The sequence below is a fragment of the Felis catus genome, chromosome C2 (assembly GCF_018350175.1).
Source record: "Felis catus isolate Fca126 chromosome C2, F.catus_Fca126_mat1.0, whole genome shotgun sequence".
In the NCBI taxonomy this organism is placed as follows: Eukaryota; Metazoa; Chordata; class Mammalia; order Carnivora; family Felidae; genus Felis; species Felis catus.
Genome location: NC_058376.1, coordinates 72,517,258 through 72,544,451, shown reverse-complemented (window position 1 = coordinate 72,544,451; position 27,194 = coordinate 72,517,258). Strand labels below are relative to the sequence as shown.

At 35.7% G+C, this 27,194-nt stretch overlaps 1 protein-coding gene and 1 pseudogene across 32 annotated transcripts in view; both read left to right on the top strand.

Annotated features, from left to right (window-relative positions):
- The window catches only part of DLG1 (discs large MAGUK scaffold protein 1), a 273,518-nt gene extending 246,561 nt beyond the window's left edge, over positions 1 to 26,957 (top strand). For all 32 annotated transcript variants that reach the window (XM_019839943.3, XM_019839942.2, XM_011285885.4 and 29 more), the window contains 4 exons: positions 116 to 288; positions 12,034 to 12,143; positions 24,145 to 24,236; positions 25,123 to 26,957. In XM_019839943.3, the coding sequence (XP_019695502.2) occupies positions 116 to 288; positions 12,034 to 12,143; positions 24,145 to 24,236; positions 25,123 to 25,229 (482 nt within the window). In that variant the 3' untranslated portion in view covers positions 25,230 to 26,957. The remainder of the gene's footprint in view (positions 1 to 115; positions 289 to 12,033; positions 12,144 to 24,144; positions 24,237 to 25,122) is intronic.
- Positions 9,164 to 9,264, top strand: LOC111556406 (annotated as a pseudogene).
- Positions 26,958 to 27,194: the final 237 nt, after the last annotated feature.

Here is a 27,194-nt window from a genome sequence, read left to right as displayed (position 1 = left end):
TTTTTAAGTTTCAATTAATCGCTGTTGTGTTAAACTTAACAAAACATTATTTAAGCAGAAAATAGATTTGTTATATTTGTTAATACTAAACACTTCAAGTTATTTTCTATTGAAGATACAACTAGACCAAAACGAGACTATGAGGTAGATGGAAGAGATTATCATTTTGTGACTTCAAGAGAGCAGATGGAAAAAGATATCCAGGAGCATAAATTTATTGAAGCTGGGCAGTATAATAACCATCTGTATGGAACAAGTGTCCAGTCTGTGCGGGAAGTAGCAGAAAAGGTAAGCACCATGGGCACCTGGCTGGCTCAGTCGGTAAACAGGTGACTCTTGATCTCAGGGTTATAAGTTCAAGCCCTATGTTAGATGTAGAGATTACTTAAAAATAAAAACTTTAAAAAAAAACGTACCAGAGCAATTCCAGAATATAGCTTCTAATCAGATGTGCCTTTGACAGTATAAAAGAATGATGGGATAGAAACTTTTAATTCATATTTTTGAAAAAGTATAGGCTAAATATTGTAGCATTGATCATTTTAATATTATGAATTCAACTAAATACTTAATTTTAGATGACTTAGAAAAATACATAAAGTAGGTAAGGAAGATCAACAAAGAAAATGAGGACAGAAATGGTAACATGAATCTAAGAAGGGAGGTTGTTCTTATAAGGTCCTATACATTTGCTATACATAGACCTTTCCAATAGCTTTCCAAACGTCTAGCATAATTAAAGAACTAAGACTAGCAATGTTCATTAATAACAATGAACCAGATGTTTAAGTATAGTTGTTCTTGTACTAAGACGAAATAAAAATTTCTCCCAAATAGTCATATTTAATTAACAACAGTTTAAAAAATGCTCAGCAGCTCTGTAACAGCAACAGATTTTCTGAGAGCATCCTTCAGATGATGATGTAGTCTGATGATATATTAACATTGAGTTAAAGCAGTTTTATGGTAAAGCCAAAACCGTGTATTCCAGACAAACTGCTATGCTCAAATTACTATTTGGACCTAGAAAGTAAACATCAAGAAATTATTTTATACCTTTAAAATTAGTGGTTTAAGACTCGGTAATGGAATACCTGTAAAACATAAAGCAGTAATTCAGCATCTCAGTTTTCCATCTGTAAATACTAGTCTTTTTTATAAGAGGCTTGGTTAACTCTGATTAGTTTTTAAAATTTTTTAAATGGAAATGTCCAGTGATGCCAAGAATTTGGGAAAATAGAAATCTTAGATATTTTTAGTGGGTTATAAATTAAGAGAACTTCTTTTGAGAAGAGTTTAGCAGAACCTAAATAAATGCTTGTACCCTGTGACTCAAAAATATACTTCTTGGTATCTAAGTAGAAATTTACTTATGATGATTATGTATAAGAATGTTCATAGTTCTTTATAATAGTGAAAAATTGGAATCAACAAAGGGAAATGGTGAGGTGCCTGGGTGGCTCACTAGGTTAAGCGTCTGACTTTGACTCAGGTCATGATCTCACAGTCTGTGAGTTTAAGCTCCGTGTTGGGCTTTGTGCTGACAGCTCAGACCCTGAAGCCTACTTCAGATTTTGTGTCTCCCCTTCTCTCTGCCCCTCCCTGCTTGCTCTCGCTCTCTCTCTCAAAAATAAATAAGCATAAAAATTTTTTTTAATAATTCAAAAAAAGGAAAATGGATAGTTAACTTATTTATGCAGTGGGATACAACAGCTAGAGTGAATAAACTAGAATATTCACTAGTGAGGTGTAACTACATTAATAAATCTCAAAATATAATGATGACTGTGAAGAAGTTGCAAAGAAGACATACAGTATGATACTATCTACATAAATTTTAAAATAACATGAAACAGCCTATATGTTTTATGGATACATGCTTAGTAAACATAAAAACATGGATGGGAATCATACACACGTATTTCAGGAATATACATAAGCCACTATTCACTGGTTTTCCTTTGGGAGGAAAGGGAAGAAAATTATAGCTTTAGCTTTATTCATGATGTTATATTTCTTCTAAATTTTTTAAAAATGTAAAAAACCATATCCTCACCCTAACTGAAAGATAATGTCCAAACTTCAAATTACTGACAAACGGAAAAGTAAACACCAAGTCACAGCAAGCTATTTCTTGTGCAAGCCATGTAGAGAAGAAAATATTAGAAAGTTCCATAAAGTAAGAATATTACAAGTTCTGCTCTGATCACAATGCAGTAAAGCTATAAATGATGAGAAAATCAAAAACAGTAAGGCCCACCCAACTAGAAATTTTAAAACTATCTGTTAACTATTACATGAAAGAGAAAATACAAAATGAAATTATAAGTTTTCTTAATAACGAAAACAGTACATATCAGAATCCATGGGATACATTTAAAAGTGATCACAAGAAAATTCACAACCTTAAAAACTTTTCCATACAAAAATAAATAAGAGTAAGTAAATAAATAAGAATAAGTAAAAGACTAGAAAGAGAGAAAGGGAGGGCATAGTAAAAATAAAAACAAAAATTATGTGATAGGCAGAAGGAAGGAAATAATAAAAATAATAGAGGAAAACAGAAAAAGAAAACAAAAAGCAATAATCGATGAAACCCAATCAATGAAACCAAAAATTGGTTCTTTGAGAAGATCAGAGTCATTAATAAATGTTTAATCTGATCAGAAAAAGAGAAAAGACAAATTATCAATATCAGAAATGGGAGAGATCAAGGGATACAGGAGTACTGATGCATAGGGGCACTTGTACCCCAATGTTTATAGCAGCTCTCTCAACAATAGCCAAGATATGGAAAGAGCCTAAATGTCCAGCAACTGATGAATGGATAAAGAAATTGTGGTTTATATACACAATGGAGTACTACGTGGCAATGAGAAAGAATGAAATATGGCCCTTTGTAGCAACGTGGATGGAACCGGAGAGTGTGATGCTAAGTGAAATAAGCCATACAGAGAAAGACAGATACCATATGGTTTCACTCTTATGTGGATCCTGAGAAACTTAACAGAAACCCTTGGGGGAGGGGAAGGAAAAAAAAAAGAGAGAGAGAGGTTAAAGTGAGAGAGAGCCAAAGCATAAGAGACTCTTAAAGACTGAGAACAAACTGAGGGTTGATGGGGCGTGGGAGGGAGGGGAGGGTAGGTGATGGGTATTGAAGAGGGCATCTTTTGGGATGAGCACTGGGTGTTGTATGGAAACCAGTTTGACAATAAATTTCATATATTAAAAAAATTAAAAAAATAAAACCATCTCACAAAATTAAAACTAAACTAAAAACACTATATTATACTATCTTGCTTAAAGAATAATAATAATAAACACTGGTGTATAAAAGAAAAAAACAGAAATGGGAGAGATGACAATTTATAAATATTAAAAGGAAAATCAAAGAATATTAGGAACAACTTTATACCACTCAGTTCAACAATTTAGTTGAAATGGATAAATTCAGGGATGCCTGGGTGGCTCAGTCGGTTGAGCGACGAACTTCAGCTCAGGTCATGATCTCACAGTTTGTGAGTTGGAGCCCCGTATCAGGCTGTGTGCTGAAAACCTAGAGCCTGGAGGCTGCTTCTGATTCTGTGTCTCCCTCTCTCTCTGCCCCTCCCCCACTGATGCTGTGTCTCTCTCTGTCTCAGAAATAAATAAATATTAAAAAATTAAAAAAAAAAGAAATGGATAAATTCCTTGAAAGAAATAAACTACTTAAGCTTACTTAAGAAATATATCATTTGAAGTCATATATGCTCTAAAGAGATTGATTTACATTTAAAAGTCACACACACAAAAATCTCCAGTTCCATGTGGCTTCACTAATAAATTCTGCCAAACATTTAAGGAAGAATTCATACCCATTTTTACCATACAATTTAAAAAGAGGGAGTACTGTCCAATTCGTTCTGTGAGTCCAACATTACCTAAATTTCTAAATCTGAAAACACAAAAAAACTACAGACCAATATTTCTTAGGAACACACCTACAGAAATGCTAAGCAAAATTTTAGCAAGTTGAATCTTAATATATAAAAAGGATAATATGCCACTGCCAAGGAGGATTTATGCAGTGAATAGAAGGTAAATACTAGAAAATCAGTTAATGTAACTCACCATATTAAAAAGGAACTCATGGTTCCTTTTTTTCCTAAAAAAGGAAAATCATAAAATTATCTCCAGAGTTAAAGAAAAGCATTTAACAAAATCCAACACCCATCAGAAACATATCAAGGATATCTATTTTTACCACTTGTTTTCAGCATTATGCTAGAAGTCCTAGCCTGTGCAATAAGTCAAAAGAAGAAATAAAAGTTGTTCAGTTTGGAGAGGAAGAAGTAAAATTGTGTTCATTTGCAGATGACGTGATTGTCTATGTAAAAAGTCTGATAGAATTTACCCCCAAAAAACTACTAGAATTCGTAAGTTTAGCAACAAGGATGCCTGGGTGGCTCAGTCAGTTAAGTGTCCAACCCTTGATTTAAGCTCAGGTCATGATCTCACAGTTCGTGGGTTCAAGCCCCATGTCATGCACTGCCCTGACTGCTAGGAGCCTGCTTAAGATTCATATTCTCTCTCTCTCTCTCTCTCTCTCTCTCTCTCTCTCTCTCTCTCTCTCTCTCCCCCCCCTCCCTCCCTCCCTCCCCCTCTCTCCCTCTCTCTCTCCCCCGCTCTCCCTCTCTCCCTCTGTCTCTCTCCCTCTCTCCCCCTCCCCTGCTCACACATGCATGCACACTCTCTCTCAAAAATAAACATTTTTAAAAAATAAGTTGAGCAAGAATGAAGGGTACAGTATCATTCATTATACAAATCCTATATACTTAAACCACACGTAAGTTGAAATTGTGAAAAACATTACTTATAGTAGTCTCAAAAAATATTAAATACTTAGAAATAAATCTGACACAAGATTTATAGATCAGTACACTAAGAACCACAAAGCATTGCTGAGAGAATTAAAGACCTAAATAAGTGGAGAAATACACTATGTTCATGGTTTCTAAGACTTCATATTATGTAGATGTCAGTTACCTCTAAATTGAGCTTGTAGACTCAGTACAACTCCAATCAAAATCTGAGTAGGGGCATCTGGATGGCTCAGTTGGTTAAGCCTCCGACTTCAGCTCAGATCATGATTTGTGGGTGGTTGGTTCAAGGCCCCACATCAGGCTCTGTGCTGACAGCTAAGAGCCTGGAGCCTGCTTCAGATTCATATTCATTCTCTCTCTCTCTCTCTCTCTCTCTCTCTCTCTCTCTCTCTCTCTCTCTCTCTCTCTCTGTCAAAAATAAACATTAAAAACATTTTAATAAAAAAATTCTAAGCAGACCTTTTTGTAGAAAATAACATGCTAATTGTAAAGCTTATAGGAAATGCAAAAATCTAGAATAGCCAAACAACTTCGAAAAAAATCCGAGATGAAGGACTCACACTGCGTGTTTTGAGACTTATAAAAATACAGTAATCAAGATACTGTGGTAGTGGCATGAAGACATACAAGTAGATCAGGACATACTAGAGAATTCTTAAATGGACCCATATATATATGGGCAACTGTGGACAAAAGTACAACAGCAGATCAGTGGAGAAAGGGATTGTCTTTTCAATAAATGGTGCTAGAGCAATTGACTAGCCATGCCTCATATCATATACAAAAATTAACTAAAAATAGATTATAAATGTAAACCCTAAAACTATAAACCTTGTTGAAGAAAACATTGGAGAAGAATCTTAATGACTGGTTTTGGCAAAGGTTTCTAAGATAGTATAGCAAAAACACAATCCATAAAAGAAAATAAAGACAAATTGGATTTCATCGAAATTAAAATTTCTGCTCCTAAAAAACACTGTTAAAGGAATAAAAAGACAAGTCATATAGTAGGAGAAAATACTTTCAAATCATACATATATTTTCATCTCATGAAAGACTTTTATCCGGAATATGTAAAGAACTCTTACAATAATAAAGACAACCCAATTTAAAAATGGGCAAGCTATTGGGGCACCTTGGTGGCTCAGTCAGTTGAGAATCAGATTCTCAGTTTCAGCTCAGGTCATGATCTCACAGTTGGTAGGGTCAAGCTTCATGTCAGGATCTGTGCTGATAAGGCCCGAGCCTCCTTGGGATTCTGTCTCTTCTTCTCCCTGCCCCTTCGCTGCTGTCTATCTGTCTGTCTGTCTCTCTCTCCCCATCCCGTCTCTCTCTCCCCCCCTTTCTGTCTCCCCACCCTCTCCCTCTCCCCCTTTCCCCTGTTCCCTCTTTCCCTTTCCCCCCCTCGAATTTTAAAAAAGTTTTCTTTTTTTATGTTATTTATTTTTATTAAGTTTTTTATTTTAATTCCAGTATTGATAACATACAGTGTTATATTAGCTTCAGGTGTACAATATGGTAATTCAACAATTCCATATATTACTCTATGCTCATCGTGGTAAGTGTGCTCTTTAATCCCCTCACCTATTTCACCCACCCACATACCCACCTCCCCTCTGGTAACCATTGGTACAAAGGTAGAGTTTTGAGGTGGTTTTACTCTTGTGCACATTTTGACTTCCTCACACCCCACCACAGGCTGTTACCATCACCTTGTACACCAACTCTAAAGCCCACCTGAGTTCCCCAGAGTGAGACCGAGGGTGACACAGGGCTTAGAGTGGGCTCAGAATATGCCACCCCAAAATACGCCAGTTTGATATATTGACTATTTTGAGCTAAAGGCACTTGAAAAACAACAGGTGTAAGAAAGGCACAATGATTTCCCCTTTTCCTCCTGAAAACAGTAGATAAAACTCCCATATGTAACAGACCTTCCCCTGCATCTGGAGGGAAAGAACATTCCAAGTTGAATTTTTACAAACAAATTTAACCAAAGTAACCCCTGTCTTCCTTTAGTCTCCTCATACATTTTAGTTACTTTTTCATAATTACTACTCTTCAATCTAGTATATAAAAAAGTTTTCTAATGGGCAAAGTATTTAAAAAGACATTTCTCTAAAGAAGATATACAAATGGCCAATAAAAACATGAAAAGACATCTATCATAATCAGTCATTAGGGAAATGCAAATTGAAACCATAATTAGGTGCCACTACACACCCATCAGAATTACCAAGCTTTGACAGAGCTATAGAGCAATCGGAACTCTCATAGACTTTGCTGGGTGAGAAAATAAAAACATACAACCACTTTGAAAAAGAGTTTAAACATACACCTACCATATGATCCACTTCTGGAGAAAAGAGAACATACGTTCATACAACGATAATCTCTAATAACAGAAAGCAGACCAGTGGTTCTCACGAATTGAGATCATGACCTGAGCTGAGATCAAGAATGGGACACTTAACTGACTGAGCCCATGCTCACCCATGCACCCCTACTATATCCTTTCTGAATTGTCAACTCACATATATTCTTTTTTACAATAAAAGTAATAAAATTTTTTTTAAGAATTTAAGGTAGAAAATAGAAAAGTAGAAAATCTAGAAAAAGTTAACACAATAGACAAACCATGAGTTGACCTGAATTTTTTAAAAAGAAAAATAACAAGTAATAGAAACAGGAAATGACAAGGGAACATACCATTGAAATAAGAGGAAATCACAAGACTACTTTCTATATCTGTATATAAATAATATTTTTTAAGTTTGTTTATTTTGAGAGACAGAGAAAGCACAAGTGGTAGAGGGGCAGAGACAGAGAGGGAGAGAGAGAAAATCCCAAGTAGGTTCTGCACTGCCAGCACAGAGCCTGATGTGGGGCTCAAACTCATGAAACCATGAGATAATGACCTGAGCCAAAACCAAGAGTTGGACCAACTGAGCCATGCAGGTGTTTGTATATAAATAAATTTCAAACTTGGTTGCAGGGCGCCTCGGTGGCTCAGTTGGTTAAGCGTCCGACTCTTGATTTTAGCTCAGGTCATGATCTCACAGTTTGTGAGTTCAAGCCCCGCATCAGGCTCTGTGCTGACAGTGAAGAACCTGCTTGAGATTCTGTCTCCCTCTTTCTCTGCCCCTCCCCTGATCAGTCTCTATTTCTCTCTCTCTCAAAATAAAGAAACATGAGGGGGGAAAAACTTGGTTGCAATGGAAGTTTTTTTAGAAAACTATGGTATACCAAAATTGACCTGTCAGAAATGGAAAGCTTTCTTTAGAAGAAATAGAGCACGTTATCAAGAAACTACCCCACCCACAAAGAGCACCAGGCACAGATGGCTTCACAGGAGAATTCTATCTAATCCCAAAGGTTAGACTGTTCTAAAGCTCTACAAACTGTTCAAGAGCATTCTTTTTATGAAGCAAGTATAATATTGATATCTAAGCCAGCTAGAGACAGAAAAAATCATAGGCCAATATCACAAATACTAATGCAAAAACATTAAATATTTTAGGAAACGGAATCCCATAGCACGTTGTAAAACTAATACACCATAACCAAATGGGTTATGACCCATAACCAAATGGTTATGACCTTAAAGAAATTTAAGGTCAGCTCAAAGTTAGAAAATTCATCAATATAATCTACCACAGATCTAAAGAGAAAAATCAAAAATTTCCAGATGCCTACAAATCTTTTGGTAGAATTCAGTACCTTACCAGGGGGAAGAAAAACTTAAAAATACAGAGATTGGTGTTACTTTTGAAAAAGAAAAGGAGATGGGGCACTTGGCTGACTCGTCAAAAGAGCATGTGACTCTTGATTTCCAGGTCATGAGTTCAAGTCCTACGTGGGGTGTAGAGATAAATAAATTTTTAAAAGCTGTAAATAAAGAGAGATTTAGATGGATGAATGGATGGATACATATTCTTTTAAATATTTAATGGGAAAAATACAAGGCAAAATACGAGGAAATTCCATTATGTTGAAGAACAAAGCAAGGATGTCTGTTATCTCCACTACTATTCAACATTGTACCCAAGGTATTCATTGTACTTGAGGCATTAGTCAATGCTGTTAGACCAGAGAAGTCAATTAGAGGCATAGAATTGGGGGGAAAGTAAAACTAGCTAGATTTTCAGATAGTAGTATACCTGGGAAACCATACAAAATCTATCATAAAATTTATTTTGTAAAATAAATTATAAAGTATTATAAAATTAAAGACAATTATAAAATGAAAGTCACTTAAAAAAAACTAGAGTAAGGTTATCCGTATATAAAATTAAGATGTGGTGCTCACTTCAGCTGCACATATACTAAAATTAGAAGTATACAGAGAAGGTTAGCATGGCTCCTGCTCAAGGATATCACACAAAGAATAATATGGATATGTCAAAAAGACACAGAAGCCAGCCTGTGGAGCCCCCAAGTGGCCAAGTCTGGGATAATTTGAATGTTTAAATGGTTATAACTAATTATAACATAAAGAATAAAATAAGTGGGAATCCAAGCTGGTGCAGCCACTCTGGAAAACAGTATGGAGGTTCCTCAAAAAACTAAAAATAGGGCTACCCTGCGACCCAGCAATTGCACTACTAGGCATTTATCCAAGAGATACAGATGTGCTGTTTCGAAGGGACACATGCACCCCCATGTTTATAGCAGTACTATCAACAATAGCCAAAGTATGGAAAGAGCCCAAATGTCCATCGATGAATGAATGGATAAAGAAGATGTGCTATATATATATATATATATATATATATATATATATATATATACACACACACACATACATATGTGTGTGTGTGCGCGCGCAATGGAGTATTACTCGGCAATCAAAAAGAATGAAATCTTGCCATTTGCAACTACGTGGATGGAACTGGAGGGTATTATGCTAAGTCAAATTAGTCAGAGACAAAAATCATGACTTCACTCATATGAGGACTTTAAGAGACAAAACAGATGAACATAAGGGGAGGGAAACAAAAATAATATAAAAACAGGGAGGGGAACAAAATGGAGGAGACTAATAAATATGGAGAACAAACTGAGGGTTATGGGAGGGGTTGTGGGGGGGCGTGGGCTAAATGGGTAACAGACACTAAGGAATCTACTCCTGAAATCATTGTTGCACTCTATGCTAATTTGGATGTAAATTTAAAAAAATAAAAAATAAAACAAGTTAAAATAAAAAAGAATAAAATAAGGATCCAAGAATCCATAATGGTACCAATAAGTACATGAATAAATAAATAAACTGATAGAAGGGAAAGCTTTGCCTTAACATTAGAATATCTAATAAAGATAGGAAGAATGATGATATTGGGAGATCTCCCTGGACAACCACCATGGTAATAATTGTTCATAATAATAGTTCAAACAAGAACTAATAATAGTTCAAACAAGAACTATCAATGTCTGCTAAAATTAGTGAGTGAATTAATATCTTATGAGAAACAGGGTATTTACATCTCAACAAATCCTCCCCCAAAATACTTACCAGTTACAAAGGAAAAAATTGTAATTTTATAATGAACGTGGCAGATAAAACCTTAAACAAGTGATCAAAATTAACATCACTAGCATAGTAATGGGACAAATAGATATTATATGCCTCTTGATATGATGAATTGAGAAGGATACAGCATCACTTCTGTGGTATTCCTGCCAAAATGTGTAGCATGGGAAATATCAGGTACACCAGGGTTGAGGCATATTCTTTGAAAAAAGAAAATAATCTGTACTCTTCAAAAATACCAAGATCGTGAAAGACAAAGACTGAAGAACTATGCCAGATTGACAGACTAAAGAGACATTACAACCAAATGCAATGTATGATCTTGGATTGGATCCTGAACCAGGAACTTTTTTTTCTTTTGTACTAAAGGACATTAGATGGCCAACTGAAATTATACTGTGATTATATAAGAGATGTCATTATTTTTAGGAAGTAGGGGGTGAAGTATTATGTCTGCAATTAACTCTCAAATTGTTTTGTATGTATATAGAGAGGAATAAAATAAAGCAAACATGATAGAATGTTAATGTTTCAGCATAGCATTTTTTTAATTCCTGAGCAATCACATAAAATATTAATGTCTAATAAAAATAGATAGTGGGTACATATGTGTGTATTATTTTCTTTTTTTTTTTTAATTTTTTTTTGAGTATTTTTTAAGAGAGAGCATGCATGCAGGCAGTAGAGGGGCAGAGAGAAGGGGAGAGAGACAGAATCCCAAGCAGGCTCCACACTATCAGCACAGAGTCCAACGTGCGGCTCAAACTCACAAATCGTGAAATCATAACTTGAGCTGAAGTCAAAAGTCAGACGCTTAATCAACTAAGCCACCCAGGGTCCCTGTGTCTATTATTTTCTATATGTTTGAAGTCTTATACAGTATTAAATTTTTTATTTTAAATATCCCTACTAAATTGAAATTGTTTATTGAAGTACGCTTAACCCCTTAGATTATAAAATGCATGATGAGGCAGTATGTAATTTAAAATATAATAAAATCTATTTGATAAGTTATGATTACTACCCTATTTAACATGAACACACTCATCTTTATTAAAAATCCAAATGGCCTTTGTAAGTGAATTTAAGCATTTCAGAAAAGTGTCTAATATCCAGAAGTGGGGTCCCCAATTGCCAGTTTGTGTTAAAGTCCCCAGTAAAATGAGAAATAAATTAGTGGTATATAAGGTTTTATAAATTTCAGTTTATTCAGTTTTAAAGATTCTTCTTCATTTTAGGTATTTTCCCTCTTGTTGATTATGTATTGTTTTATGAAATGGTGGTTGTAGTAAGGTGGTTTATTAGGTGTTTAGGGTGTTTTATTTTTCTTGGTAAAATAAGTTAGGAACCCCATATTGGTTGCCATTTGGAGACCGATCTATGAAAGCTAGGAGTAAGGGAACTGTATTTTCATTCCTTTTTAAATGTAATATTTGAAAATGGAAAATTAATTATTCATAGTCATCATTCATTGTCTTCATTTCCCCTCTGAAATTTGCTAACAGAAATGACAAGTTTGCTTAAAGTGAACAGGATCCAAACATATCATAATCCATATTTTGTACCTGTAGGAAATGTACCTTTGAAATGATTGAAAATACTTAGTTCACTTGTTTTTCTTCTTTATTTCCTCTATTTTAGGGCAAACATTGTATCCTCGATGTCTCTGGAAATGCCATAAAGAGATTACAGATTGCACAACTTTACCCAATCTCCATTTTTATTAAACCCAAATCCATGGAAAATATCATGTAAGTGTAAATGCCTAAGGCACAAGTCTCTAAGTACAAATCCAGTCTGTTACTTATTATATTGGGTAATTTACTTATCTTCCCTGTGTCTCCGTTCCCTAATCTGTAAAATGGAAATAGTAGTATATACCCTCTTCATATGGTTGTTGTGAGGATTAAATAAGCGTTCTGTAATACACCTATCATCATCATCAACATTAATATACTAAAGTATAAGGTAATATGTATTAGAATTTTAAGTCTGAATGGTCACATGTGGCTAATAATTACTGAATGGGGCAGTGTAGTTCTGGGTAACCACTAAAAAGATAAAATAATGTATACCTATTTATAATAGAGGGCAGAAATCGAATGTAAATAAAACTAAAAGAAGATAGGAAAGAGCAAATAGAAACAGAACAGATGGGACAAGGATACAGACACTGAGATGCCTTTTTTTTTTTTTTAATGTTTGTTTATTTTTGAGATAGAGAGAGTGAGCGGGGGAGGGGCAGAGAGAGAGGGAGACACAGAATCCAAAGCAGGCTCCAGACTCCAAGCTGTCAGCCCAGAGCCCAATGCAGGGCTTGAACTCACGAACCAGGAGATCATGACCTGAGCCAAAGTTGGACGCTTAACCAACTGAGCCACCCAGGCACCCCCTTTATTTTTTTTTTAAGTTTATTTATTTATTTTGAGAGAGAAAGTGAGCAAGCACAAGCAGGGGGAGGGGCAGAGAGAGAGAGGGAGAGAGAGAATCCCAAGCAGGCTCCATGCTCAGTGCAGAGCCCAATGCAGGACTCAGTCCCACAACCTCAAGATTATGACCTGAGCCAAAATCAAGAGTCAGACCCTTAACCAACTGAACTACCCACGCACCCCAGACAGTAAGATGCTTTAAATGAACCCAAGTACATTTTCATTAACTTAATGCTAGACTAAGTGGTCTGATTAAAATACAAAGATTGTGGGGCACCTGGGTGGCTCAGTCGGTTAAGCTTCTTACTTCAGCTTAGGTCATGATCTCACAGCTTGTGAGTTCAAACCCTGCATCTGGTTCCATGCTGACAGCTCAGAGCCTGGATCCTGCTTCAGATTCTGTGTCTCCCTCTCTTCTGCCCTTCCCCCTCTCACACTCTGTCTCTCTCCCCATCAAAAATAAATAAACATTTTTTTTTAATTTTTTAAATACAAAGATTGTCAGAATGGTGGAAGTAAAAATAAATAACTATATGCTGATTTGTAGGAGAGGAAAAAATTTCTTTTCCCTCTACTAGGTTTTCACTTGGACCTCTGTAATGAAAGAGTCACATACAAAATTTATTAAATTCAACTTTTATGTGACATGGGAGCATTGATAAGTAAAGGAAGACCCAAAGAAACAGTTAAACCTGAGCATTTTTATACTAGGTTTGATGACAAATGGACAGTCATGGGAAAATGTCATAGTACCAAAGAATATGAGCTAAGAATAGCAAATTAGGGAAATTTAGCAAGGCCTTTTTGTTCAAATTCCTCTCAGTATCCCTCCATCTTTGGAGATAAGGGTGCCTATTTCCTCCAAGTATAAGAATACCACCTCTCACATGAGGATCTTGACCTGCCTTGGGGAAGATCAGAGTCCTTCATATACCTGCCGTCTTTCAAATTCCTTTAAGCTTAAAATATTCAGCAGGCCAAGGTGCCATATTTTAGAATCGTGTGTTATGATACCCATCAACTACGTGTTGCTTTCATAAGACACACCTTAGATATTAGGCTATGGAAAAGCTGAAAGTGAGAGACTAGAAAAAAGATATACCATGCAAACATTAACCAAAAGTAAGCTGGTTTATATTGCTATCAACATATACCTAAAGGCAAGAAATCATTACTAGAGATAAGATGGACATTTCGTAAAAATGAAAGGTTGACCCAATCAGGAAGGTATATTCATACATACATTTGTACTTAATAATATAGTCTCAAAATATGTAAAGCATAAATTGATAACTATAAAAGAAAAAAATACAGAATCATAGTGGGAGAACTTAACATGTCAGTCAGGAAGTAATAGAATAATAAAACAAAAAATCAGTATGAATATAGAACAGCACAAAGTAAAAACCTTAACCTAACTGACATATGTAAAAAACATTGCATTCAATATCTGAAGAATTTACACATTAATTTCCAGTACACATAGAACAGTTACCAAGCCTAATCATATGCTAAGCCACAAATTTCAGTGATTGGAAACAAACATTGTCTGATCATGGTGAAATTAAAATAGAAATCAATAATTAAAATATCACTAGAAAATTCCCATATATTTGGAAATTAAGCATTGTACTTCTGGATGGGCCAAAGAAGAAATCACAGCATAAGTTAATAAATATTTTGAACTAAATGGTAATGAAATTGTCAAGTGAATGAACTTGGAAAATGCAATAGCCTTAATAATGGAAAATCCACAGCCTTAAATATTAGGAAAGAATATAGGAAATCAAATAGATATTAAAAATCTAAAGTTTTGAGAAATTAGGAAAAAAAAGTAAAACCCAAAGAAGGTAGAAATGTAATGAAATAGAAAACAAACATGGTAAACAGGGTCACCAAAATGAAAAATGTTTTCTTTAAAAATATTATAAGCCGGGGGCGCCTGGGTGGCGCAGTCAGTTAAGCGTCCGACTTCAGCCAGGTCACGATCTCACGGTCCGTGAGTTCGAGCCCCGCGTCGGGCTCTGGGCTGATGGCTCAGAGCCTGGAGCCTGTTTCCGATTCTGCGTCTCCCTCTCTCTCTGCCCTTCCCCCGTTCATGCTCTGTCTCTCTCTGTCCCAAAAATAAATAAAAACGTTGAAAAAAAAATAAAAAATAAAAAAATATATATATATTATAAGCCATTAATAACAAAGGTTAAAAAAAGAAAATAAAGAAGGCATAAATAATACCAGGAATGAAAATGGAAATATTACTACGCATCAAATGAAATGATCAAAGAACTTGGACACTTCACAAAAGGGTATATCCAAATAATGAATAAACATAAGAAATGGTGCTCAATTAAACATGGAAATGCAAATTAAAACCATAATGTTGTGGGGTGCCTGGGCAGCACAGTTGATTAAGTGTCCAACTCGACCTTGGCTCAGGAACCATGATTTCATGGTTCCTGAGTTTGAGCCCCACATCAAGCTCTGCACTGATGGTGCAGAGCCTGCTTGGGTTGGGATCCTGTCTCTCCTCTTTGCAACCCCCTCTGGTTTATGCACGCACACATGCACTCTCTTTTCTCTTGCTCCATCTCTCTCAAAATAAATAAATAGAACTTAATAAATAAATAGATAAATAAATAAATAAATAACCTTGGGGTACCTGGCTGGCTCCATTGGTAGAGCATGCGGTCTTGTTCTCAGGGTCCTGAGTTCAAGGCCCACATTGGGCATGGAGCCTACTTAAAAAAAAAAAAAAAACCATAATGTCATATACTAGCCCCCACACCAAAATAGCTAAAAAGAAAAAAAAAGGACAGAAAACATCAATCATTAGCAAGGATATGGAACAAATGAAACTCATTGCACTGATAAGGAGTTATCAATTGGCATATCCACATTGGTAAACTGTTTACAGTATCTCCTAAAACTGTATATACTCAACAGAAATGTTTACATGTGTTCACCAAAGACATGTACTATATTGCTGCTAGAAGAAATGTTGAAAATAATCAAAAACATTATCCAAATGTCTCAGTGAATACATAAATTCACACAATGAAATATTCTACAGTAATGAGAATGAGCAATCTCCCAACTGCACACAAAAGTATAGAAGAATCTCATAAACATATTTTGAGTAAAAAAATCCAGACATACACACACACACACACACACATATATACATATGTGTGTGTATATATATATGTATGTGTGTGTATACATATGTGTGTATATATATGTGTGTGTGTGTGTGTACATATGTGTGTATTTATACATATTCTGTGATTCCAAACTTAATCACTGCTTTAGAAGTCAAATGGAGGTTACTCTGAGGGTAGGTAGGTGACTGGAAAGAGCACATCCAAATTTTGGATTGCTGGTATAATATTCTGTATCTTGATCTAGGTACTAGATGATAAACAGGTAAGTGTAAGTTGGTAAAAATTCATCAAGCTATATATTTATGAATGTCTTCTATGTTTGAAGGTTATACTTAAAAAAAAACTTCAAAAAAGTCTTAAGAAATAGAAAAGGAAAAAAAAATAGAAAAGCTAGTCCTAAACTTATTAAAGAACTTAACTTTGTTATGAAAAACCTTCCCAGAAATAAAACACTAGGCCAACAGGACTTACTAAATTCTGCCAAAAGCTTAGTAATGCAGATCTTACCCAGATTCTTCAATTAATTTTATGGAAAATAAATGAATATGATAAGGAAATGAATTATGATAAGGCAATCTTAACATGAATATAGATGGAAAAATCCTTACCAAAATATAAACAAATAGAGTTCAACAGTTAATTTTTTTTAATAAGATAAACTATAACCACCAAGTTGGATTTGTTCAAGAATGCAAGGTTAGGTAAACATTTAAAAATTAACCAGTGGTGGAGCTAGAGAGAAGGTGGAGTAGGAACCACCAGGAATACACTTCCCCACCTAGAGAGCAATCGGACTTAACAGAATCTGTCAGAAGTAACTACTCTGAAATGCAGCAGTCTTGAAGGCTTGCAGCTTCCAGGGGAAGTTTTGAATGGTTCATTTTCGTTAATCTCAGCTTTTAACCTGGTAGCAGCTACCCATATCCCCACCTTCACCCCATAGCAGGGCCACACATGCCTTTCTTGAGCAGTTTGTGGGACCAAGGTGGTGGGCAATAAGGATTCGGTTCCCCAAATTTTAGAGAATTGTGCTCAAATAGCTGATTGCTTCTTCTGGTTGTGGAAGTGCAGACATGGAGGCAGATACCCATTGTTGCAAGCCCCCACCCCTAGAAAAAGAACAATCTATACTCAAAACTAACAAAAGGAAGGAAATAATAAAGATTAGAGCAGAGATCAACAAAAGAATAAAAAACAGTAGCGAAAATCAGTGAAACCAAAAGTTGATTATTAGAACAAAAGGGCAACCCGTTAGCTAGGTGGACTAAAGGGAGAAAAAAATATTTAAATTCCTAAAATCTAAAAAGACAGTGATTCTACAGAAATAAAAAGGAGTCTACGGCCATACCACCCTGAACGCGCCTGATCTCGTCAGAAATAAAAAGGATTATGAGAGTACTATAAACAACTGTGCACCAAAAAATTATATAAATTAGATGGACAAATTCCTAGAAACACAAACCTGCCAAGACTAAATCAAAAAGAAATACAAAATGTGAATAGACCTATAACTGCTAAAGAGATTGAATCAGTGATCAAACCTCCCAACAAAGAAAAACCCCCTGGAGCTAATGGTTTCCCTGGTAAATTTTACAAACATTTAGAGAACTAATGCCAATAATCCTCCTCAAACTTTTCAAAAAAATGAAGAGAAAGAGATACATAATACAAGAGAAGGAAACATAGTACAAAAAAACTACAGACCAGTATCTCTTATGAACACTGATGCAAAAATCTTCACCAAAATACTAGCAAATAGAACTCACCAAAATATTAAGAAGATTATACACCATTACCAAGTGGTTTTATTCCTGGAATACAAGGGTGGTTTGACATGAAAATTAATCAACATAATATAACAACACAATGAAGGAAACAAAAATGAAGGAAAAAACACATGATCATTTCAGTTGGTGCAGAAAAGGCATCTGACAGGGACATCTGGCTGGTTTATTTGGTACAGCATGTGACTCTTGATCTCAGGGTCGTGAGTTCAAGCCCCACCTTGGGTGTAGAGATTACCTTAAAAAAGGGAAAAAAGACATTTGGCAGCATTCAATACCCTTTCATGATTAAGAACACTTAACAAAATAATAGAAGGAAACTACCTCTACATAATAAAAGCCATGTGTGAAAAACCCACAGCAAACATCATACTGAACAGTGAAAGACTGAAAGCTGTTTCTCTAAGAGCAGGAACAGAGCAAGGATGCCTACTTTTACCACTTCTGTTCAACATAGGTACTGGAAATACTAGCCAGAGGAATTAAGCAAGAAAAATAAAAGGCATCCAAATTGAAAGGGAAGAAATAAAATTATTATCCGTTTGCAGATGATATGATCTTATATGTAGAAAACCCTAAGGACTGCACATAAAAACTATTAGAACTAATAAATAAATTCAGCAAAATAGCAGCATACAGAGTCAACACAAAAACCAGTTACATTTCTATATGTGGACAATGAACAATCTGAAAAGGAAATTACAAAAACAATTCCATTTACAATAACATCAAAAAGAACAAAATACTTAAGAATTAACCAAGGAAATGAAAGAAAAACATGTACAGTGAAAACTACAAAACATAGCTGAAAGAAAATAAAGAAGATATAAATAAATGGAGACATTTCTCATGTTCATGGATTAGAAGATTTAATGTCGTTAAAATGTCAGTGCTACCCAAAGTGATCTACAGATTCAGTGCAATGTCTATCAAAATCTTAATGACATTTTTGGCAAAAATAGAAAAACCCAGGGTGCCTGGGTGGCTCAGTCAGTTAAGTGTCCCACTTTAGCTCAGGTCACGATCTCATAGTTCGTGGGTTCAAGTCCCGTGTCGGGCTCTGTGCTGACAGCTCAGAGCCTGGAGCCCGCTTTAGATTCTGTGTCTCCCTCTGTCTCTGTCCCTCCCCTACTTGTGCTGTCTCTCTCAATCTCAAAAATAAACATTAAAATTTTTTTAAAAATAGAAATTGAAAAGCCCATACTAAAATACATATGAAATCTCAAGAGACCCTCCCCCCCCACCCCAGATAGCCAAAACAGTCTTAAAAGAACAACAACAAACTTGAAGTTTCAGACTTCCTGATTTCATAATTCTCTACAAAGCTACAGTAACCAAAACTTGTGCTGTTGGTATAAACACATATATAAGACCAATGGAATACAAAACTACAGTGAGATATCATCTCACACCTGTCAGAATGGCTAAAATCAAAAACAAGAAACAAATGTTGATAATCATGTGCAGGAAAAAGGAACCCTCATGCCCTGTTGGTGGGAATGCAAATTGGTACAACCATTGTGGGAAACAGTATGGAGGTTTCTCAAAACATTAAAAACAGAACTGCCCTATTATCCAAGAATCACACTACTGGGTATTTATCCAAAATATACAAAAACACTAATTCAAAGGGATATGTGCACCAGTGCACCCCTATGTTTATTGCAGCATTATTTACAGTAGCCAAACTATATAAGCAGCCCTAGTGTCCATCAATAGATGAATGGATTAAAAAAAGGTGGTATGTATATAAAGTGGAATGTTATTCAGCCATAAAAAAAAGAAAATCTTGTCATTTGCAACAACATGAATAGAGCTGGAAAGTATAATGCTGAACTAAGTAAGTCAGAGAAAGAGAAATACCATATGATCTCACTCATATGTGGAATTTAAGAAACAAAACAAATGAGTAAAGGAAAAAAGAGACAAGAAACAGACTGTCCTATAGAGGACAAACTAATGGTTACCAGAGGGAAGGTGAGTAGAGGGATGGAGAAAATAGGGGATGGGGATTAAAGAGTACACTTATCATGATGGGAAAAAAAATGAAATTTAAAAGACGAATGGAGTAGAATAAAGAGGTCAGAAGTAAACTGCCCTATATATGACTTTTGACAAGGATGCAAAACCATTCAGTGGGGGAAAGGGCAGTCTTTGCAACAAATGGTGCTGGGAAAACTGGTTATCTATATGTAAAAGAATGAAGTTGGACCCTTACCTAACACCATATACAAAAATTAACTCAGAATGGATCAATGGCCAATGTAACAAAAGTAAAATGTAACAATGTAACAGAGTAAAACTCTTAGAAGAAAACAACATTGGATTTGGCATTGATTTATTGGATCTGATACCAAAGGCACAGGTAACAACAAAAGCAGATTAGATTCCATGAATATTTTAAAGTTTTGTATATCAGGGGCACCTGGCTGGCTCAGTCTATGGAACGTGTGACTCAGGGTTGTGAGTTTGAACCCCATGTTTGGTGTAGAGATTACTTAAAAATAAAATATTTTTTGTCTAAGCTTATTTACTTTGAGAGAGAGAAAACAAGAAAGGGAGGGGCAGAGAGAGGGAGAGGCAGAATCCGAGGCAGCCTCCGTGTTGCCAGCACAGAGCCTGACACCTGGCTCACACTCACGAACTGTGAGATCATGACCTGAGCCAAGATCAAGAGTCGGACGCTCAACTGACTGAGCCACCCAGGCGCCTCTTATTATTTTTAAAAGATTTTATTTTGGGGGCGTCTGGGTGGCTCAGTTGAGCATCTGACTCTTGATTTTGGCTCAGGTTGTGATCCCAGGGTTGTGGGATAGAGCCCCATCCCATGTCAGGCTCCACACTAGGCATGAATCCTTAAGATCTCTCTCCCTCTGCTCTCCCCCAACTCACAGACTCATGCTGTCTCTAAAATAATAATAAGGGGTGCCTGGGTGGCTCAGTCAGTTAAGCATCCGACTTCAACTCAGATCGTGGTCTCCTAGTTTGTGGGCTCGAACTCCGTGTTAGGCTCTTGGCTGGCAGCTCGGAGCCTGGAGCTTGCTTCAGATTCTGTGTCTCCCTCTCTCTCTGCTCTCCCCTGCTTGCACTCTTTCTCTCTCTCAAAAATAAACATTAAAAAATATAATAATACAGTTTTGTATATCAAAAGACACTATCTACAGAGTACAAAGGCAATCCACAGAATGGGAGAAAGTATTTGCAAATCATATTATCTAATAAAGGATTAATATCCATTATATAGAGAGAACTAAAACAACAAAGGAGACAACTCAATTCAAAAATGAGCAAAGGACTTGAATAGACATTTCTCCAAATAAGATATAGCTGATAAGCACATGAGAAGATGCTAACATCACTAATCATTAAGGAAATGCAGATGAAAACTACAATGAGATCCCATCTCACATGCATTAGGATGGCTATTGTCAAAAAAATAAGTTGCTGACATGGACATGGAAAAATTGGAACTCTCAAACTGTTGGTGGGAATTAATGTAAAAGGGCACAGCTGCTGTGGAAAATAGTATGGTGCTTTCTCCAACATTAAAAATAGAGTTACCATATGATCCAGCAATTTCACTTTTGGGTATATACCGCTTCCTTGATGAAGTACTTGTACACTCATGTTTATAGTAGCACTATTCACAATAACTAAAATGTGGAAGAAACCTAAGCACCCATCAGTGGATGAATGGATAAGCAAAATATGGTCTATAAATATAAAAGGAGGGGCAACTGGGTGGCCCAGTTGGTTAAGCATCCAACTTCAACTCAGGTTACCATCTCACGGTCCGTGAGTTTGAGCCCCCACATCGGGCTCTGTGCTGACTGCTCAGGGCCTGGAGCTGCTTTGGATTCTGTGTCTTCCTCTCTCTCTGCGTGCCTGCCCCTCTCTCTCTCTCTCTCTCTCTCTCTCTCTCTCTCTCTCTCTCTCTCTCTCTCAAAAAAAAATAATAAACACAAAATAAATTTAATATAAAGGAAGGAAATTCTCCAGTATATTACAACATGGATGATCCTTGCAGGCATTATACTAAGTGAAATAAACCAGTCACAAAAAGACAAATTCTGTATGATTCCATTTACATGAGGTACTCAGAGTGTTCAAAATTACAGAGACAGAAAGTATAATAGTGGTTGCCAGTGGCTGAGGAGATGAGAATGGGTAGTTATTTTTAATATAGTTTTGATTTCACAAGATGAAAACAATTGCAGGATTAGATGGTGGTAATGGTTGCACAACAATGTGAAGATACAAATGTCAGTGAACTGTATGCTTAAAAATGTTTAAAATAATAACTTCTATGTTATGTATATTTTTTCACAATTTTAATTAATTTTCTAAAATCCATGTAAATGTGCCACATTAACAGATTTTAGGATCCAAAACATATGAGCATTTTAACAAATGCGGAAAAAGCATTTAATAAAATTAACATCCATTCATGACAACAAACATTTTGCAAACTGTGAACAGAAGGTAATTTCCTTAATCTGACAAAGGTCATTTACAAAATATCAAAGCAAGCATTGGTGCACCTGGGTGGTTCAGTCACTTGAGCATCCAACTCTTGATTTCGGCTCAGGTCATGATCCCAGGGTTGTTGGATCGAGCCCCACATTGGGCTCCACACATAACTTGAAAAAGTTAAAAAATTGCTTAAAAAATTCTCTCTAGGGGCATGTAGGTGGCTCAATCAGTCAAGTGTCCAACTTTGGCTCAGGTCATGATCTCATAGTTCGTGAGTTCGAGCCCCACATCAGGCTGTCTGCTGTCAACACAGCACCCACTTTGGATCCTCTGTCTCCGCCCCCCCCCTCCCCTGCTCATTTTCTCTCTCTCTCTCTCTCTCTGTCTCTCTCTCTCTCTCTCTCTCTCTCTCAAAAATAAACATTAAAAAAAGTCTTTCTCTCTCCCTTTGCCATTCTTCCCTGCTCACACTGTTTCTAATATACATACATATACATATATGCAAACATCATATTTAATGATGAAATATTGAACGCTTTCCCTTTAAGTTGGGAACAAATTCTCATATACCTATCATCCAGCTGCAGCAATAATTACCAGCTATGACCAATCTTGTTTCATCTGTCCCACCACCTCCCTACCCCTCCGCACCAGATTATTTTGAAACAAATCCCAGACATTATATGGTTTTATCTATATATTTCAGTATATGTTTGAAAGATAAGAATTCTGTTATTGGAAAACCTCTCTATGGTGATGGTTCAGCTTCTGACTCTTGATTTCAGTTCAGGTCATGATCTCCAAGCCCTGTGTTGGGCTTGGGATTGTCTCTGTCCCTCTTTCTCTGCCCTTCCCCCGGCCTGTGTTTTCTCTCTCTCTCTCCCAAAAAAATAAATATTTAAAAAATAAAAATAGGGGCACCTGGGTGGCTCGGTTGGTTAAGCATCCAACTTCAGCTCAGGTCAGGATCTCACGGTTTGTGAGTTCAAACCCCACGTCGGGCTGTGTGCTGACAGCTGGGAGCCTGGATCCTGCTTCATTTTGTGTCTCCTTATCTCTCTACCCCTCCCCCTTTCTCTGTCCCGCTCTCTCAAAAATAAACATTTAAAAAAATTAAAAGCTTAAAAAGAAAACATCTCTATGATATCACACCTAAAACAACTTTTTATATCATCAGATAGTTCAAATTTTCCTGATTGTTTCATAAGTTTTGCTTATGTTTTTTCAATTGGTTTGAATCAAGTTCCAGGTGAGATCTACTTGTGACAGTTGGTTGTTAAGTATTTTAATCTATAGACTCTCCCTCCATCTCTCTTTTTTTTTCAATTTATTCGTTAAATCATTTCTTCTGCAAAGTTCTCCCTAGACTATATTTTGCTGATTGCCTTCTCATGGTGTTCTTTGATATGTTCATGTGTCTCCTTTGTTACCTGTAAATTGGTAGGTAGATCTTAATATGAAATTTTGATCAGAGTGAAAACTATGACATTAAGGCTTAGTTTTTTTGGCTGCCTTGAGCCAATGCAAAAGTGTGTTGAAACCCAGTGTCATTCCAAGCATAAAGCTATATACTTAGTGACTGAATCCAATGTTTTTTTTTAGAGAGAGAGTGGGGTAGGGGCAGAGGGAGAGAGTATCCTAAGCAGGCTCCACGCTCAGCACAAAGTCTGATGCAGGCCTCGATTCTGTGACCCTGAGATAATGACCTGAGCTGAAATCTAGAATTGGACACTCAACTGACTGAGCCACCCAGGCACCCGTAAATCTAATTTTTAATGACATATATATATTCTCAACAAACCTCAACTTTTCATGATTTTATGTTTTATGTGTCTCTTCTAATTCGTCATCTTTTTTCAAAAAGTATTATAATGTATTAATTAGCAATTCCTAAATTTATTTGCATAGGGAAATGAATAAGCGTCTGACAGAAGAACAAGCCAGAAAGACATTTGAGAGAGCCATGAAACTGGAGCAAGAATTTACTGAACATTTCACAGGTTGGTATCATGTGTGTCAGTGCCCTAATAGAATTTTGATCTGGAGCCATATGAACTGACCTATTGAAATGGATTTTGAACTATGCCCACATCTATCAGTAATTATTTACTGTGGCTAATACTAGGTATTAATACTATGTAATTAATACTGTGGTTTTCAGAATAATTCATCTAATTTAGGCAGTGCTGATGAGGAATCTTGAAATTTAGTGTACTTAAGAAGTTGCTGATTAGGACATACTAGACTGGAGAAAAATAGATTCAGACTTGATTTCTTCTGTGAAACTGACTTTTCCCTTACGCTTCATAAATTTTGATCCATTTTAAGATACTATTAAAAAGAAATGAGTAGGTAGCAATTCCCAAATCTCCCATTCATTTTGTCCTTTAAAGTATTCCTCAGGTGTTCATAAGTACATCACATGCCTTGGTGTTGTAACTCCAGTGCTTTTTTCCTTCTTTTTTTAAAATAATTTCAGACTTCTAGAACAATCACAAGAATAGTATCAGCAATGCTCATACGCTTCTCACCTATATTTTCTAAATGTTAACATTTTACCACATTTAATTTTTTTCTGAAACATTTAAGAGTAACTTGCAAGCAGATGCCCCTTTGCCTCTAGATGCTTCAGTGTGTATTTTCCAAATACACAAAACTAAGTAAAAATTGCCAAGTCTCATTTTCAATCAGCATTTAAAATAAAAATTCTTACATTTTTCAAATATGAAAATTAATGAAATGAGCACTTACTACTAAGCAAACAATACATAAATGGTCTCTTGCTGGATGAATAACTAGTTCTAAGATCTGGCTTCTATTTCACCAATGATTGTGATAGTAAAGATAGACAGTTAATGGAGGTTTCTAATTTTGTTTCTGTTACAGCTATTGTACAGGGAGATACGCTGGAAGACATTTACAACCAAGTGAAGCAGATCATAGAAGAGCAGTCTGGTCCTTACATATGGGTTCCAGCAAAAGAAAAGTTATGAAGACTGATGTTTCTCGGTTTCTCTTTTCCACGATTTCATTTTCTTTGACATTTCTTTGCCCTTTCCTTTTGGAGTCTGTCTGCAATACTCCTTCCATGTTGAATCATATCCCACTCATCATGGTCTATGGTTGTGCTTAGTTTTGACATCTGGTGTCTCCTTCAAGTTGTAGCATCTGTATTACTTTATGTCGCTATTGGTTTGTGGCCATTTTTCAGAACTAAAGGTGGAATGGCCTGACCAGCTATTAAGGATTTGGGGAGACTGGGAAATTGTGGTAAAATTCCTTAATGTTTAAGGGAAAGTAACTTTAAGAGATTTTCAGAAAAGCTTTATATACATTCTTTTCAAATTTCAGTATAAATGAAAGAAAAGTGGTGTTAAACAGTGATTTAGTAAACTTTGAGCAACAGTGCACGCTTAACTTTAATAGCATGGTTTGGCCAATATATTAACTCTCAAGTCCTTTTCTCAGTTGACTTGTGTTATCAAAGCCAATATTTCATTATAGACAAATAAGGAAAATATGTGGTTTTTAATTTCAAAATTAATGTCTACGTTAACTTGCATAATTTCACAAGGGATATTCATTTTTCATAAGAGTTCTTCAAGTCTTTTATTGTTTGAGGGTTCTTAGTACATTTGCTAGGAATAGCAGTGTTTAAATGTTTTTAATCTACTTGTGCAACACTATTTATAGTGTCTTACAAAAGTTGTTCAAACATAATGATCATCACAGTTTCTGAATTGAGGCCGTGTTTAGGTGCTAGGGGAGCTCACCTTTTACACAGAAGGTTGAGAAAATTTCATAGACGTAAATACAGGCAGAACAGACATTCTAGTGATGATGTAGTACTCATGGCAATGGAAAAGGAGTCCAATTCATAGTCTAAAACTTTAAATGTATTCTTAGGGATCAGATTTTAATGAATATTTTACCCACAGTAACTGCCTATTTTGTTATAATAAAATATATATATATATATATAAATATATATAAAACTTTCTTTAACTAAACTGTAACTATGGGAATTATTTTCTTTACATAGTTGCACACACACACAAACATATATATATTTAAAATATATTTTTTCTTTTGCCACCTACTCTTAACTTTTTGTTTGGTTTTTAAATTAAATATTAATTGATTAGACTTTATCTTCCTTAATCACGTGAACTGAAAACAGGGATATGGTGGTTGTGGAAAGAACCTTTAGGGAAATTAGATTACATACAAAAGTATAGGCATGTTCTCCTCTTTTCTACAAAAGTTTTCAGATGGTTCCTGGTTTTGTTTTGGGTTTCTTTGTTACTGTTGTTCTTGTCATCGGGTTTGGATTTGGCCCTCTGCCTCTCCTTCCACTTCTCCTTTCGCTGGTAGACAAAGAAGGAAAAGCCTTGTGTGTGTGTTTTCCCTTCAGACTGCACACCTTTCACCTCTTGTAGCTGCTCTGCATTAGAGTTGCACAGATCTTCATGGTGGGCAATTTTAAGAAATTTTAGTGAAGGGTAGATGTGATTTCAGAAATCAACTTCTCTGGTCTTTTATATTAATAATATTGTTTGCCTTCCTTTTGCTTTTTGGAGTTTATTAAATATGTGTTTTTGACAACCTCCTCATTACAGTTTCTTAAACAAATGAGTACTGGTTTGTAAAGGATTATCAACATTATCCATTCCATTTATGAGAAAGAGGAGAACAGCTAATAAACTTTATTGTAAAATCCATATGTTAAATGTGTCTTGAATTCTGAAAGAAAATAATATTTTACAAGCTGACATTTTCTTCGAACTTGGAGCATCATGTAATTTACAAACAGACTTCATGGGCCATTAGGAAACCTAATCAAATTTCTTCTATAGGTTTTGGAATTGAGTATGTTAACACATTGAAATATATACTATGGCTATAATGCTAATTATAGTAAGTTGTTACCAAACATAAAACAACTAGAAGAAAATTAT